The following is a 13223-nucleotide window of genomic DNA, read 5'->3' on the forward strand; positions in this document are numbered from 1 at the left end:
ATAATATGGTATGGTGAGGTCCCTCAGTATGGTGATAATGTGGTATGGTGATAATATGGTATGGTGAGGTCCCTCAGTATGGTGATAATATGGTATGGTGAGGTCCCTCAGTATGGTGATAATATGGTATGGTGATAATATGGTATGGTGATAATATGGTATGGTGATAATATGGTATGGTGATAATATGGTATGCTGATAATATGGTATGGTGATAATATGGTATGGTGATAATATGGTATGGTGAGGTCTCTCAGTATGGTGAAAATATGGTATGGTGAGGTCCCTCAGTATGGTGACAATATGGTATGGTGAGGTCTCTCAGTATGGTGATAATATGGTATGGTGAGGTCTCTCAGTATGGTGATAATATGGTATGGTGATAATATGGTATGGTGAGGTCCCTCAGTATGGTGATAATATGGTATGGTGATAATATGGTATGGTGAGGTCTCTCAGTATGGTGATAATATGGTATGGTGATAATATGGTATGGTGGTAATATGGTATGGTGATAATTTGGTATGGTGAGGTCTCTCAGTATGGTGATAATATGGTATGGTGATAATATGGTATGGTGATAATATGGTATGGTGAGGTCTCTCAGTATGGTGATAATATGGTATGGTGAGGTCTCTCAGTATGGTGATAATATGGTATGGTAAGGTCCCTCAGTATGGTGATAATATGGTATGGTGAGGTCTCAGTATGGTGATAATATGGTATGGTGATAATATGGTATGGTGAGGTCTCTCAGTATGGTTATAATATGGTATGGTGAGGTCTCTCAGTATGGTGATAATATGGTATGGTGATATGGTATGGTGAGGTCCCTCAGTATGGTGATAATATGGTATGGTGAGGTCTCAGTATGGTGATAATATGGTTTGGTGATAATATGGTATGGTGAGGTCTCTCAGTATGGTGATAACATGGTATGGTGATAATATGGTATGGTGAGGTCCCTCAGTATGGTGATAATATGGTATGGTGAGGTCCCTCAGTATGGTGATAATATGGTATGGTGATAATATGGTATGGTGATAATATGGTATGGTGATAATATGGTATGGTGATACTATGGTATGGTGAGGTCCCTCAGTATGGTGATAATATGGTATGGTGAGGTCCCTCGGTATGGTGATAATATGGTATGGTGATAATATGGTATGGTGAGGTCCCTCAGTATGGTGATAATATGGTATGGTGGTAATATGGTATGGTGGTAATATGGTATGGTGATAATATGGTATGGTGATAATATGGTATGTTGATAATATGGTATGTTGATAATATGGTATGGTGAGGTCTCTCAGTATGGTGATAATATGGTATGGTGAGGTCCCTCAGTATGGTGATAATATGGTATGATGATAATATGGTATGGTGGTAATATGGTATGGTGATAATTTGGTATGGTGAGGTCTCTCAGTATGGTGATAATATGGTATGGTGATAATATGGTATGGTGATAATATGGTATGGTGAGGTCTCTCAGTATGGTGATAATATGGTATGGTGAGGTCTCTCAGTATGGTGATAATATGTTATGGTGATAATATGGTATGGTGAGGTCCCTCAGTATGGTGATAATATGGTATGGTGAGGTCTCAGTATGGTGATAATATGGTATGGTGAGGTCTCTCAGTATGGTGATAATATGGTATGGTGATAATATGGTATGGTGAGGTCCCTCAGTATGGTGATAAAATGGTATGGTGATAATATGGTATGGTGATAATATGGTATGGTGAGGTCTCTCAGTATGGTGATAATATGGTGTGGTGATAATATGGTATGGTGAGGTCTCTCAGTATGGTGATAATATGGTATGGTGAAGTCTCTCAGTATGGTGATAATATGGTATGGTGATAATATGGTATGGTGATAATATGGTATAGTGATAATATGGTATGGTGATAATATGGTGTGGTGATAATATGGTATGGTGAGGTCTCTCAGTATGGTGATAATATGGTATGGTGAGGTCTCTCAGTATGGTGATAATATGGTATGGTGATAATATGGTATGGTGAGGTCTCTCAGTATGGTGATAACATGGTATGGTGATAATATGGTATGGTGAGGTCCCTCAGTATGGTGATAATATGGTATGGTGAGGTCCCTCAGTATGGTGATAATATGGTATGGTGATGATATGGTATGGTGATAATATGGTATGGTGAGGGCCCTCAGTATGGTGATAATATGGTATGGTGAGGTCCCTCAGTATGGTGATAATATGGTATGGTGAGGTCCCTCGGTATGGTGATAATATGGTATGGTGATAATATGGTATGGTGAGGTCCCTCAGTATGGTGATAATATGGTATGGTGATAATATGGTATGGTGATAATATGGTATTGTGATAATATGGTATGGTGATAATATGGTATGGTGGTAATATGGTATGGTGGTAATATGGTATGGTGGTAATATGGTATGGTGATAATATGGTATGGTGATAATATGGTATGTTGATAATATGGTATGGTGAGGTCTCTCAGTATGGTGATAATATGGTATGGTGAGGTCCCTCAGTATGGTGATAATATGGTATGGTGATAATATGGTATGGTGGTAATATGGTATGGTGATAATTTGGTATGGTGAAGTCTCTCAGTATGGTGATAATATGGTATGGTGATAATATGGTATGGTGATAATATGGTATGGTGAGGTCTCTCAGTATGGTGATAATATGGTATGGTGAGTTCTCTCAGTATGGTGATAATATGGTACGGTGAGGTCCCTCAGTATGGTGATAATATGGTATGGTGATAATATGGTATGGTGAGGTCTCAGTATGGTGATAATATGGTATGGTGATAATATGGTATGGTGATAATATGGTATGGTGAGGTCTCTCAGTATGGTGATAATATGGTATGGTGAGGTCTCTCAGTATGGTGATAATATGGTATGGTGATAATATGGTATGGTGAGGTCCCTCAGTATGGTGATAATATGGTATGGTGAGGTCTCAGTATGGTGATAATATGGTATGGTGAGGTCTCTCAGTATGGTGATAATATGGTATGGTGATAATATGGTATGGTGAGGTCTCTCAGTATGGTGATAATATGGTATGGTGATAATATGGTATGGTGAGGTCTCTCAGTATGGTGATAATATGGTATGGTGAAGTCTCTCAGTATGGTGATAATATGGTATGGTGATAATATGGTATGGTGATAATATGGTATAGTGATAATATGGTATGGTGATAATATGGTGTGGTGATAATATGGTATGGTGAGGTCTCTCAGTATGGTGATAATATGGTATGGTGAGGTCCCTCAGTATGGTGAAAATATGGTATGGTGAGGTCTCTCAGTATGGTGATAATATGGTATGGTGATAATATGGTATGGTGATAATATGGTATGGTGAGGTCTCTCAGTATGGTGATAATATGGTATGGTGAGGTCTCTCATTTTGGTGATAATATGGTATGGTGATAATATGGTATGGTGAGGTCTCTCAGTATGGTGATAATATGGTATGGTGAAGTCTCTCAGTATGGTGATAATATGGTATGGTGATAATATGGTATGGTGATAATATGGTATAGTGATAATATGGTATGGTGATAATATGGTGTGGTGATAATATGGTGTGGTGATAATATGGTATGGTGATAATATGGTATGGTGATAATATGGTATGGTGATAATATGGTATGGTGAGGTCTCTCAGTATGGTGATAATATGGTGTGGTGAGGTCTCTCAGTATGGTGATAATATGGTATGGTGAGGTCTCTCAGTATGGTGATAATATGGTATGGTGGTAATATGGTGTGGTGATAATATGGTATGGTGAGGTCTCTCAGTATGGTGATTATATGGTATGGTGAGGTCTCTCAGTATGGTGATTATATGGTATGGTGATAATATGGTATGGTGGTAATATGGTATGGTGATAATATGGTATGGTGAGGTCTCTCAGTATGGTGATAATATGGTATGGTGAGGTCTCTCAGTATGGTGATAATATGGTATGAGGTCTCTCAGTATGGTGATAATATGGTATGGTGAGGTCTCTCAGTATGGTGATAATACGGTATGGTGAGGTCTCTCAGTATGGTGATTATATGGTATGGTGATAATATGGTATGGTGAGGTCTCTCAGTATGGTGATAATATGGTATGGTGAGGTCTCTCAGTATGGTGATAATATGGTATGGTGAGGTCTCTCAGTATGGTGGTAATATGGTATGGTGAGGTCTCTCGGTATGGTGATAATATGGTATGGTGAGGTCTCTCAGTATGGTGATAATATGGTATGGTGATAATATGGTATGGTGAGGTCCCTCAGTATGGTGATTATATGGTATGGTGATAATATGGTATGGTGAGGTCTCTCAGTATGGTGATTATATGGTATGGTGATAATATGGTGTGGTGATAATATGGTATGGTGATAATATGGTATGGTGAGGTCCCTCAGTATGGTGATTATATGGTATGGTGATAATATGGTATGGTGAGGTCTCTCAGTATGGTGATTATATGGTATGGTGATAATATGGTGTGGTGATAATATGGTATGGTGATAATATGGTATGGTGAGGTCTCTCAGTATGGTGATAATATGGTATGGTGATAATATGGTATGGTGATAATATGGTATGGTGATAATATGGTATGGTGATAATATGGTATGGTGATAATATGGTATGGTGAGGTCTCTCAGTATGGTGATAATATGGTATGGTGATAATATGGTATAGCAGTCAGGTGATAATATCATATAGTATAGTCGTATAATTCCCAGCCCTAGTAGTCAGGCGCTAAAATGGTACGCTTGACACGCTGCAAGTCCCACCTCTCCAATCTCCTCCTTGGTTTACACAAGCATACTAACATACGTGGGTGATTGGAAGATGAACAAGGAGACTAATCAACAGGAGACTAATCCAAAAGGAGAGAGACTAATCAACAGGAGAGACTAATCAACAGGAGAGACTAATCAACAGGAGAGAGACTAATCAACAGGAGAGACTAATCAACAGGAGAGACGAATCAACAGGAGAGACTAATCCACAGGAGAGAGACTAATCACCAGGAGAGACGAATCAACAGGAGAGACTAATCAACAGGAGAGACTAATCCAAAAGGAGAGAGACTAATCACCAGGAGAGACGAATCAACAGGAGATACTTATCAACAGGAGATACTTATCAAAAGGAGAGACTAATCAATAGGAGAGAGACTAATCAACAGGAGAGAGACTAATCACCAGGAGAGAGACTAATCACCAGGAGAGAGACTAATCACCAGGAGAGAGACTAATCACCAGGAGAGAGACTAATCACCAGGAGAGAGACTAATCACCAGGAGAGAGACTAATCACCAGGAGAGAGACTAATCAACAGGAGAGACTAATCCACACAGGAGAGACTAATCCATACAGGGAGAGAGACTAATCCATACAGGGAGAGACTAATCAACAGGAGAGACTAATCCACAGGAGAGACTAATCCACACAGGGAGAGAGACTAATCAACACAGGGAGAGAGACTAATCAACAGGAGAGAGACTAATCAACAGGAGAGAGACTAATCAACAGGAGAGAGACTAATCAACAGGAGAGAGACTAATCAACAGGAGAGACTAATCAACAGGAGAGACTAATCAACAGGAGAGACTAATCAACAGGAGAGACTAATCAACAGGAGAGACTAATCAACAGGAGAGAGACTAATCAACAGGAGAGAGACTAATCAACAGGAGAGAGACTAATCAACAGGAGAGAGACTAATCAACAGGAGAGAGACTAATCAACAGGAGAGAGACTAATCCCCAGGAGAGAGACTAATCAACAGGAGAGAGACTAATCAACAGGCGAGAGACTAATCACCAGGAGAGAGACTAATCACCAGGAGAGAGACTAATCACCAGGAGAGAGACTAATCACCAGGAGAGAGACTAATCACCAGGAGAGAGACTAATCACCAGGAGAGAGACTAATCAACAGGAGAGAGACTAATCAACAGGAGAGAGACGAATCAACAGGAGAGAGACGAATCAACAGGAGAGACTAATCAACAGGAGAGACTTATCAACAGGAGAGACTAATCAACAGGAGAGACTAATCAACAGGAGAGACTAATCAACAGGAGAGACTAATCCACAGGAGAGACTAATCCACACAGGGAGAGAGACTAATCAACAGGAGAGAGACTAATCAACAGGAGAGAGACTAATCAACAGGAGAGAGACTAATCAACAGGAGAGAGACTAATCAACAGGAGAGAGACTAATCAACAGGAGAGAGCCTAATCAACAGGAGAGAGCCTAATCACCAGGAGAGACTAATCACCAGGAGAGAGACTAATCACCAGGAGAGAGACTAATCACCAGGAGAGAGACTAATCACCAGGAGAGAGACTAATTACCAGGAGAGAGACTAATCAACAGGAGAGAGACTAATCAACAGGAGAGACTAATCACCAGGAGAGAGACTAATCACCAGGAGAGAGACTAATCAACAGGAGAGACTAATCCACACAGGGAGAGAGACTAATCAACAGGAGAGAGACTAATCAACAGGAGAGAGACTAATCAACAGGAGAGAGACTAATCAACAGGAGAGAGACTAATCAACAGGAGAGAGACTAATCAACAGGAGAGACACTAATCAACAGGAGAGACTTATCAACAGGAGAGACTAATCAACAGGAGAGACTAATCAACAGGAGAGAGACTAATCAACAGGAGAGAGACTAATCAACAGGAGAGAGACTAATCAACAGGAGAGAGACTAATCCCCAGGAGAGAGACTAATCCCCAGGAGAGAGACTAATCAACAGGAGAGAGACTAATCAACAGGCGAGAGACTAATCAACAGGCGAGAGACTAATCAACAGGCGAGAGACTAATCAACAGGCGAGAGACTAATCAACAGGCGAGAGACTAATCAACAGGAGAGAGACTAATCACCAGGAGAGAGACTAATCACCAGGAGAGAGACTAATCACCAGGAGAGAGACTAATCAACAGGAGAGAGACTAATCAACAGGAGAGAGACGAATCAACAGGAGAGAGACGAATCAACAGGAGAGAGACGAATCAACAGGAGAGAGACGAATCAACAGGAGAGAGACGAATCAACAGGAGAGAGACGAATCAACAGGAGAGAGACGAATCAACAGGAGAGAGACGAATCAACAGGAGAGAGACGAATCAACAGGAGAGACGAATCAACAGGAGAGACTTATCAACAGGAGAGACGAATCAACAGGAGAGACTAATCAACAGGAGAGACTAATCAACAGGAGAGACTAATCAACAGGAGAGAGACTAATCCACACAGGGAGAGAGACTAATCAACAGGAGAGAGACTAATCAACAGGAGAGAGACTAATCAACAGGAGAGAGACTAATCAACAGGAGAGACTAATCAACAGGAGAGAGACTAATCACCAGGAGAGAGACTAATCAACAGGAGAGAGACTAATCACCAGGAGAGAGACTAATCAACAGGAGAGAGACTAATCAACAGGAGAGAGACTAATCACCAGGAGAGAGACTAATCACCAGGAGAGAGACTAATAACCAGGAGAGAGACTAATCAACAGGAGAGAGACTAATCACCAGGAGAGAGACTAATCACCAGGAGAGAGACTAATAACCAGGAGAGAGACTAATCAACAGGAGAGAGACTAATCAACAGGAGAGAGACTAATCACCAGGAGAGAGACTAATCACCAGGAGAGAGACTAATCCCCAGGAGAGAGACTAATCACCAGGAGAGAGACTAATCCCCAGGAGAGAGACTAATCACAAGGGGAGAGACTAATCACCAGGAGAGAGACTAATCAACAGGAGAGACTAATCAAAGAAAACTAAAAACTAACATTGTTTCCCCTTTCGGTAGGTTTTATCTTTGGATAAAAAAACACATGATTTTGTACGACTCAAAATGTGGTTTGATCAAGGTTTTAGGCTGTGTTTACACAGGCAGCAACATTCTGATATTTGATTCACTAATTGATCTTTTGGCCTATCACATCGGATCTGATCAGAATTGGGCTGCATGTGTAAACACAGCCAAACTCTATCCAATAAACTGCCCCAGTCCTTCATATATATATTTTTTAAAGATGGTAAAACAACAGTGTACCTGATGAAGTCTCGCTCTGTGAAATGAAAAGCACACAACAGATCCACCGTCTGAGAATGCAGCTCTTTGATTGGGTGCCGGGTCCGGGCGCGGACCTTGTCGATGCTATTTCGACCAATCTGGTTGAACTCCAGGTAACTGACCTCCAGGAAGAGGGCGGAACCAAGGCCAGAGGAGCAGGACTTGAACAGCTCATTGGTCGAGATCCCCACCTGGGAGAGGCAAAGGGAGGAGGGTTAGACAGTGGCTCACTTGAAATGATACCTAAGGTGATAAATAGCAGCTATTGTGTAACGGCTATCATTAAGTTTAACAACCAACCATCCACACATACAGACCTGGAAGGATCCTGACTGGTTGCTGGCTCGGTCCACGGCAATGTGAAAGGTTGGCCACTCCACCTGAAGCTCAGAGCTCCACCACCAGGTGGCAGTAGTAGTAACAACCCCATTCCAATCTCTATCCGTTACGCTAGCATTAGCATTACCGTTAGCATTGGCGGTTGCGTAGTCAATCTGCTCCAGGCAGAAGCGGAATGTTCCAGCATACAGGAAGCAGGAGCAGTTGAATTCTAAAATCAAGTCAGATCAAAGTGTATTTGTAATATAGGATACAGTGTAGTGTACATAGCTTCCTACAACAGAGCACATATACAGTATTTAGAGAGTTTAGCCAGCTTTTAGAATTAATCAAATGTGCTCGCTTTTCAGCATTGTATTTATCCATTCATGACGAAAATTTGGAATCTTGTACAAATTCAGAAAATTCTGTGAACTGCTATTGGTCAATATTGCCCATGGGGAGCCAACATGGCTGCCATGAAATGTAGTTTCATTTAAATGCATCAATGCAGAAACCTCAATGTCCTCACTAAATACACGGCTCTGACTTTGAATGCGACAAATTTTGTCTACAGACAATGTCGTTATCGAGCAAGTAGAAACCAGAGCACTAACCTAATCTCCCCTCTGATTGGTTGGCTGGCAGGGTTCTGGTGAGCAGGGTGGCGTTAGTTTCCGTGTCAACCAGAGTTAGGGTCATGTTCCGGATGTGGGAGGAAGCGTTATGGTCTGCGGTGTCGTAGTTGAGGAACACACTGCTGTTACTAAGTGCAACATGGACGGAGGGCCACAGGTGGAGGCCAGCCATAGCTATACAATCAGAGAAGGGGGCAGATTTATTTCAATAGTAGGTAGTTAGGTAGACAGTAACAAAAATCATGTAGATATGAGCCCATTTAATCAATTATGGTATCTCTGTGTTTGTTTGTCCGTCTGTCTACCTCTAAGTTTCGGTCTCTGTCTGCCTCTCTAGGTCTCGGTCCGCCTCTCTAGGTCTCTGTCCGCCTCTCTAGGTCTCTGTCCGCCTCTCTAGGTCTCTGGCTGCCTCTCTAGGTCTCTGGCTGCCTCTCTAGGTCTCTGGCTGCCTCTCTAGGTCTCTGGCTGCCTCTCTAGGTCTCTGGCTGCCTCTCTAGGTCTCTGTCCGCCTCTCTAGGTCTCTGTCCGCCTCTCTAGGTCTCTGTCCGCCTCTCTAGGTCTCTGTCCGCCTCTCTAGGTCTCTGTCCGCCTCTCTAGGTCTCTGTCCGCCTCTCTAGGTCTCTGTCCGCCTCTCTAGGTCTCGGTCCGCCTCTCTAGGTCTCTGTCTGCCTCTCTAGGTCTCTGTCTGCCTCTCTAGGTCTCTGTCTGCCTCTCTAGGTCTCTGTCTGCCTCTCTAGGTCTCTGTCTGCCTCTCTAGGTCTCTGTCTGCCTCTCTAGGTCTCTGTCTAACTCTCTAGGTCTCTGTCTAACTCTCTAGGTCTCTGGCTGCCTCTCTAGGTCTCTGGCTGCCTCTCTAGGTCTCTGGCTGCCTCTCTAGGTCTCTGGCTGCCTCTCTAGGTCTCTGGCTGCCTCTCTAGGTCTCTGGCTGCCTCTCTAGGTCTCTGGCTGCCTCTCTAGGTCTCTGGCTGCCTCTCTAGGTCTCTGGCTGCCTCTCTAGGTCTCTGTCCGCCTCTCTAGGTCTCTGTCCGCCTCTCTAGGTCTCTGTCCGCCTCTCTAGGTCTCTGTCCGCCTCTCTAGGTCTCTGTCCGCCTCTCTAGGTCTCTTTTTCTGTCCATCTGTCTGTCTGTCTGTCTGTCTGTCTGTCTGTCTCTGTCTCTCTGCCTCTGCCTGTCTGTGTCTCTGTGTGTCTCTGTGTCTCTCTCTCTGCCTGTCTCTGTGTCTCTCTCTCTGCCTGTCTCTGTGTCTCTCTCTCTCTGCGTGTCTCTGTGTCTCCCTCTCTGCCTGTCTCTGTGTCTCTCTCTCTGCCTGTCTCTGTGTCTCTCTCTCTGCCTGTCTCTGTGTCTCTCTCTATTTCTGTCCGTCTCTCTCTGTATCTTTGTAGTACAGGGCTGCAGTGGCATTGTGACGTGAGAATGCCGCTGTGTATAGGTCACATCCTGTCACACCCTACAAAGGGAAGAGGGTGGAGGAACAGACTGCCCCTCCCTTCAACCATCTCTCTCCATCTCTTCAACACTCTCTGTCTCCCTTCCCCTCTCCCCCTCTCTCCCTTCCCCTCTCCCCCTCTCTCCCTTCCCCTCTCCTTCCCCTCTCCCCTCTCTCCCTTCCCCTCTCTCCCTTCCCCTCCACCTCTCTCCCTTCCCAACTCTCCCTTTATTTCCTGTCCCCGTGGTCTTTCCTCTCTCAGCAGGTTTGAATGGGTTAGGTTGACCTTCATACTAAAAACGTATGTCCCAATTGGCACCCTATTCCCTATTTAGTGCACTACTTTTGACCAGGACCCCATAGGGAATAGGGTGCCAATTGGGACAAACATCAATAGCAAGAGGTAGAGTAGAACAAAGAGGACTGAGATTTTTTTAAAGTGTGTATTTATAGAAATCAACTTTGTTGTGTGCACGTGTGTTTATGTGCCTTCAAAAAGTCTCACCACTTGACATGTTCCAGATTTTGTTGCGTTACAAATTGGGATTAAAATGGATTTAATTGTACTTTATTTATTTTCAACGATCTACACAAAATACTGTAATGTCAAAGTAGAAGAGGTATCCTAGTTGTTAGAGTGGAGGGGCGGCAGGTAGCCTAGTGGTTAGAGTGGAGGGGTGGCAGGTAGCCTAGTGGTTAGAGTGGAGGGGTGGCAGGTAGCCTAGTGGTTAGAGTGGAGGGGCGGCAGGTAACCTAGTGGTTAGAGTGGAGGGGTGGCAGGTAGCCTAGTGGTTAGAGTGGAGGGGCGGCAGGTAGCCTAGTGGTTAGAGTGGAGGGGCGGCAGGTAGCCTAGTGGTTAGAGTGGAGGGGCGGCAGGTAACCTAGTGGTTAGAGTGGAGGGCGGCAGGTAGCCTAGTGGTTAGAGTGGAGGGGCGGCAGGTAGCCTAGTGGTTAGAGTGGAGGGGCGGCAGGTAGCCTAGTGGTTAGAGTGGAGGGGTGGCAGGTAGCCTAGTGGTTAGAGTGGAGGGGCGGCAGGTAGCCTAGTGGTTAGAGTGGAGGGGCGGCAGGTAGCCTAGTGGTTAGAGTGGAGGGGTGGCAGGTAGCCTAGTGGTTAGAGTGGAGGGGCGGCAGGTAGCCTAGTGGTTAGAGTGGAGGGGTGGCAGGTAGCCTAGTGGTTAGAGTGGAGGGGTGGCAGGTAGCCTAGTGGTTAGAGTGGAGGGTGGCAGGTAGCCTAGTGGTTAGAGTGGAGGGGCGGCAGGTAGCCTAGTGGTTAGAGTGGAGGGGCGGCAGGTAGCCTAGTGGTTAGAGTGGAGGGGTGGCAGGTAGCCTAGTGGTTAGAGTGGAGGGGCGGCAGGTAGCCTAGTGGTTAGAGTGGAGGGGTGGCAGGTAGCCTAGTGGTTAGAGTGGAGGGGTGGCAGGTAGCCTAGTGGTTAGAGTGGAGGGTGGCAGGTAGCCTAGTGGTTAGAGTGGAGGGGTGGCAGGTAGCCTAGTGGTTAGAGTGGAGGGGTGGCAGGTAGCCTAGTGGTTAGAGTGGAGGGGTGGCAGGTAGCCTAGTTGTTAGAGTGGAGGGGCGGCAGGTAGCCTAGTGGTTAGAGTGGAGGGGTGGCAGGTAGCCTAGTGGTTAGAGTGGAGGGGTGGCAGGTAGCCTAGTGGTTAGAGTGGAGGGGCGGCAGGTAGCCTAGTGGTTAGAGTGGAGGGGTGGCAGGTAGCCTAGTGGTTAGAGTGGAGGGGTGGCAGGTAGCCTAGTGGTTAGAGTGGAGGGGTGGCAGGTAGCCTAGTGGTTAGAGTGGAGGGGTGGCAGGTAGCCTAGTGGTTAGAGTGGAGGGGTGGCAGGTAGCCTAGTGGTTAGAGTGGAGGGGTGGCAGGTAGCCTAGTGGTTAGAGTGGAGGGGCGGCAGGTAGCCTAGTGGTTAGAGTGGAGGGGCGGCAGGAGTGGTTAGAGTGGAGGGCGGCAGGTAGCCTAGTGGTTAGAGTGGAGGGGTGGCAGGTAGCCTAGTTGTTAGAGTGGAGCGGCAGGTAGCCTAGTGGTTAGAGTGGAGGGGTGGCAGGTAGCCTAGTGGTTAGAGTGGAGGGGTGGCAGGTAGCCTAGTGGTTAGAGTGGAGGGGTGGCAGGTAGCCTAGTGGTTAGAGTGGAGGGGTGGCAGGTAGCCTAGTGGTTAGAGTGGAGGGGTGGCAGGTAGCCTAGTGGTTAGAGTGGAGGGGTGGCAGGTAGCCTAGTGGTTAGAGTGGAGGGGTGGCAGGTAGCCTAGTGGTTAGAGTGGAGGGGTGGCAGGTAGCCTAGTGGTTAGAGTGGAGGGGTGGCAGGTAGCCTAGTGGTTAGAGTGGAGGGGTGGCAGGTAGCCTAGTGGTTAGAGTGGAGGGGTGGCAGGTAGCCTAGTGGTTAGAGTGGAGGGGTGGCAGGTAGCCTAGTGGTTAGAGTGGAGGGGTGGCAGGTAGCCTAGTGGTTAGAGTGGAGGGTGGCAGGTAGCCTAGTGGTTAGAGTGGAGGGGTGGCAGGTAGCCTAGTGGTTAGAGTGGAGGGGTGGCAGGTAGCCTAGTGGTTAGAGTGGAGGGGTGGCAGGTAGCCTAGTGGTTAGAGTGGAGGGGTGGCAGGTAGCCTAGTGGTTAGAGTGGAGGGGTGGCAGGTAGCCTAGTGGTTAGAGTGGAGGGGTGGCAGGTAGCCTAGTGGTTAGAGTGGAGGGGTGGCAGGTAGCC

At 45.7% G+C, this 13223-nt stretch overlaps 1 protein-coding gene across 1 annotated transcript in view; it reads right to left on the reverse strand.

Annotated features, from left to right (window-relative positions):
* Window positions 1-13223, reverse strand: part of LOC124007404 (thrombospondin type-1 domain-containing protein 1) — a gene marked incomplete at its 3' end in the record, with an annotated part of 54158 nt that overhangs the window by 11823 nt on the left and 29112 nt on the right. The window contains 3 exon segments of the mRNA XM_046317926.1: window positions 8130-8341; window positions 8468-8700; window positions 9086-9280. Of these exon segments, the coding sequence (XP_046173882.1) occupies window positions 8130-8341; window positions 8468-8700; window positions 9086-9280 (640 nt within the window).

The sequence above is a fragment of the Oncorhynchus gorbuscha genome, linkage group LG20 (genome assembly GCF_021184085.1).
Source record: "Oncorhynchus gorbuscha isolate QuinsamMale2020 ecotype Even-year linkage group LG20, OgorEven_v1.0, whole genome shotgun sequence".
Classification (NCBI taxonomy): domain Eukaryota; kingdom Metazoa; phylum Chordata; class Actinopteri; order Salmoniformes; family Salmonidae; genus Oncorhynchus; species Oncorhynchus gorbuscha.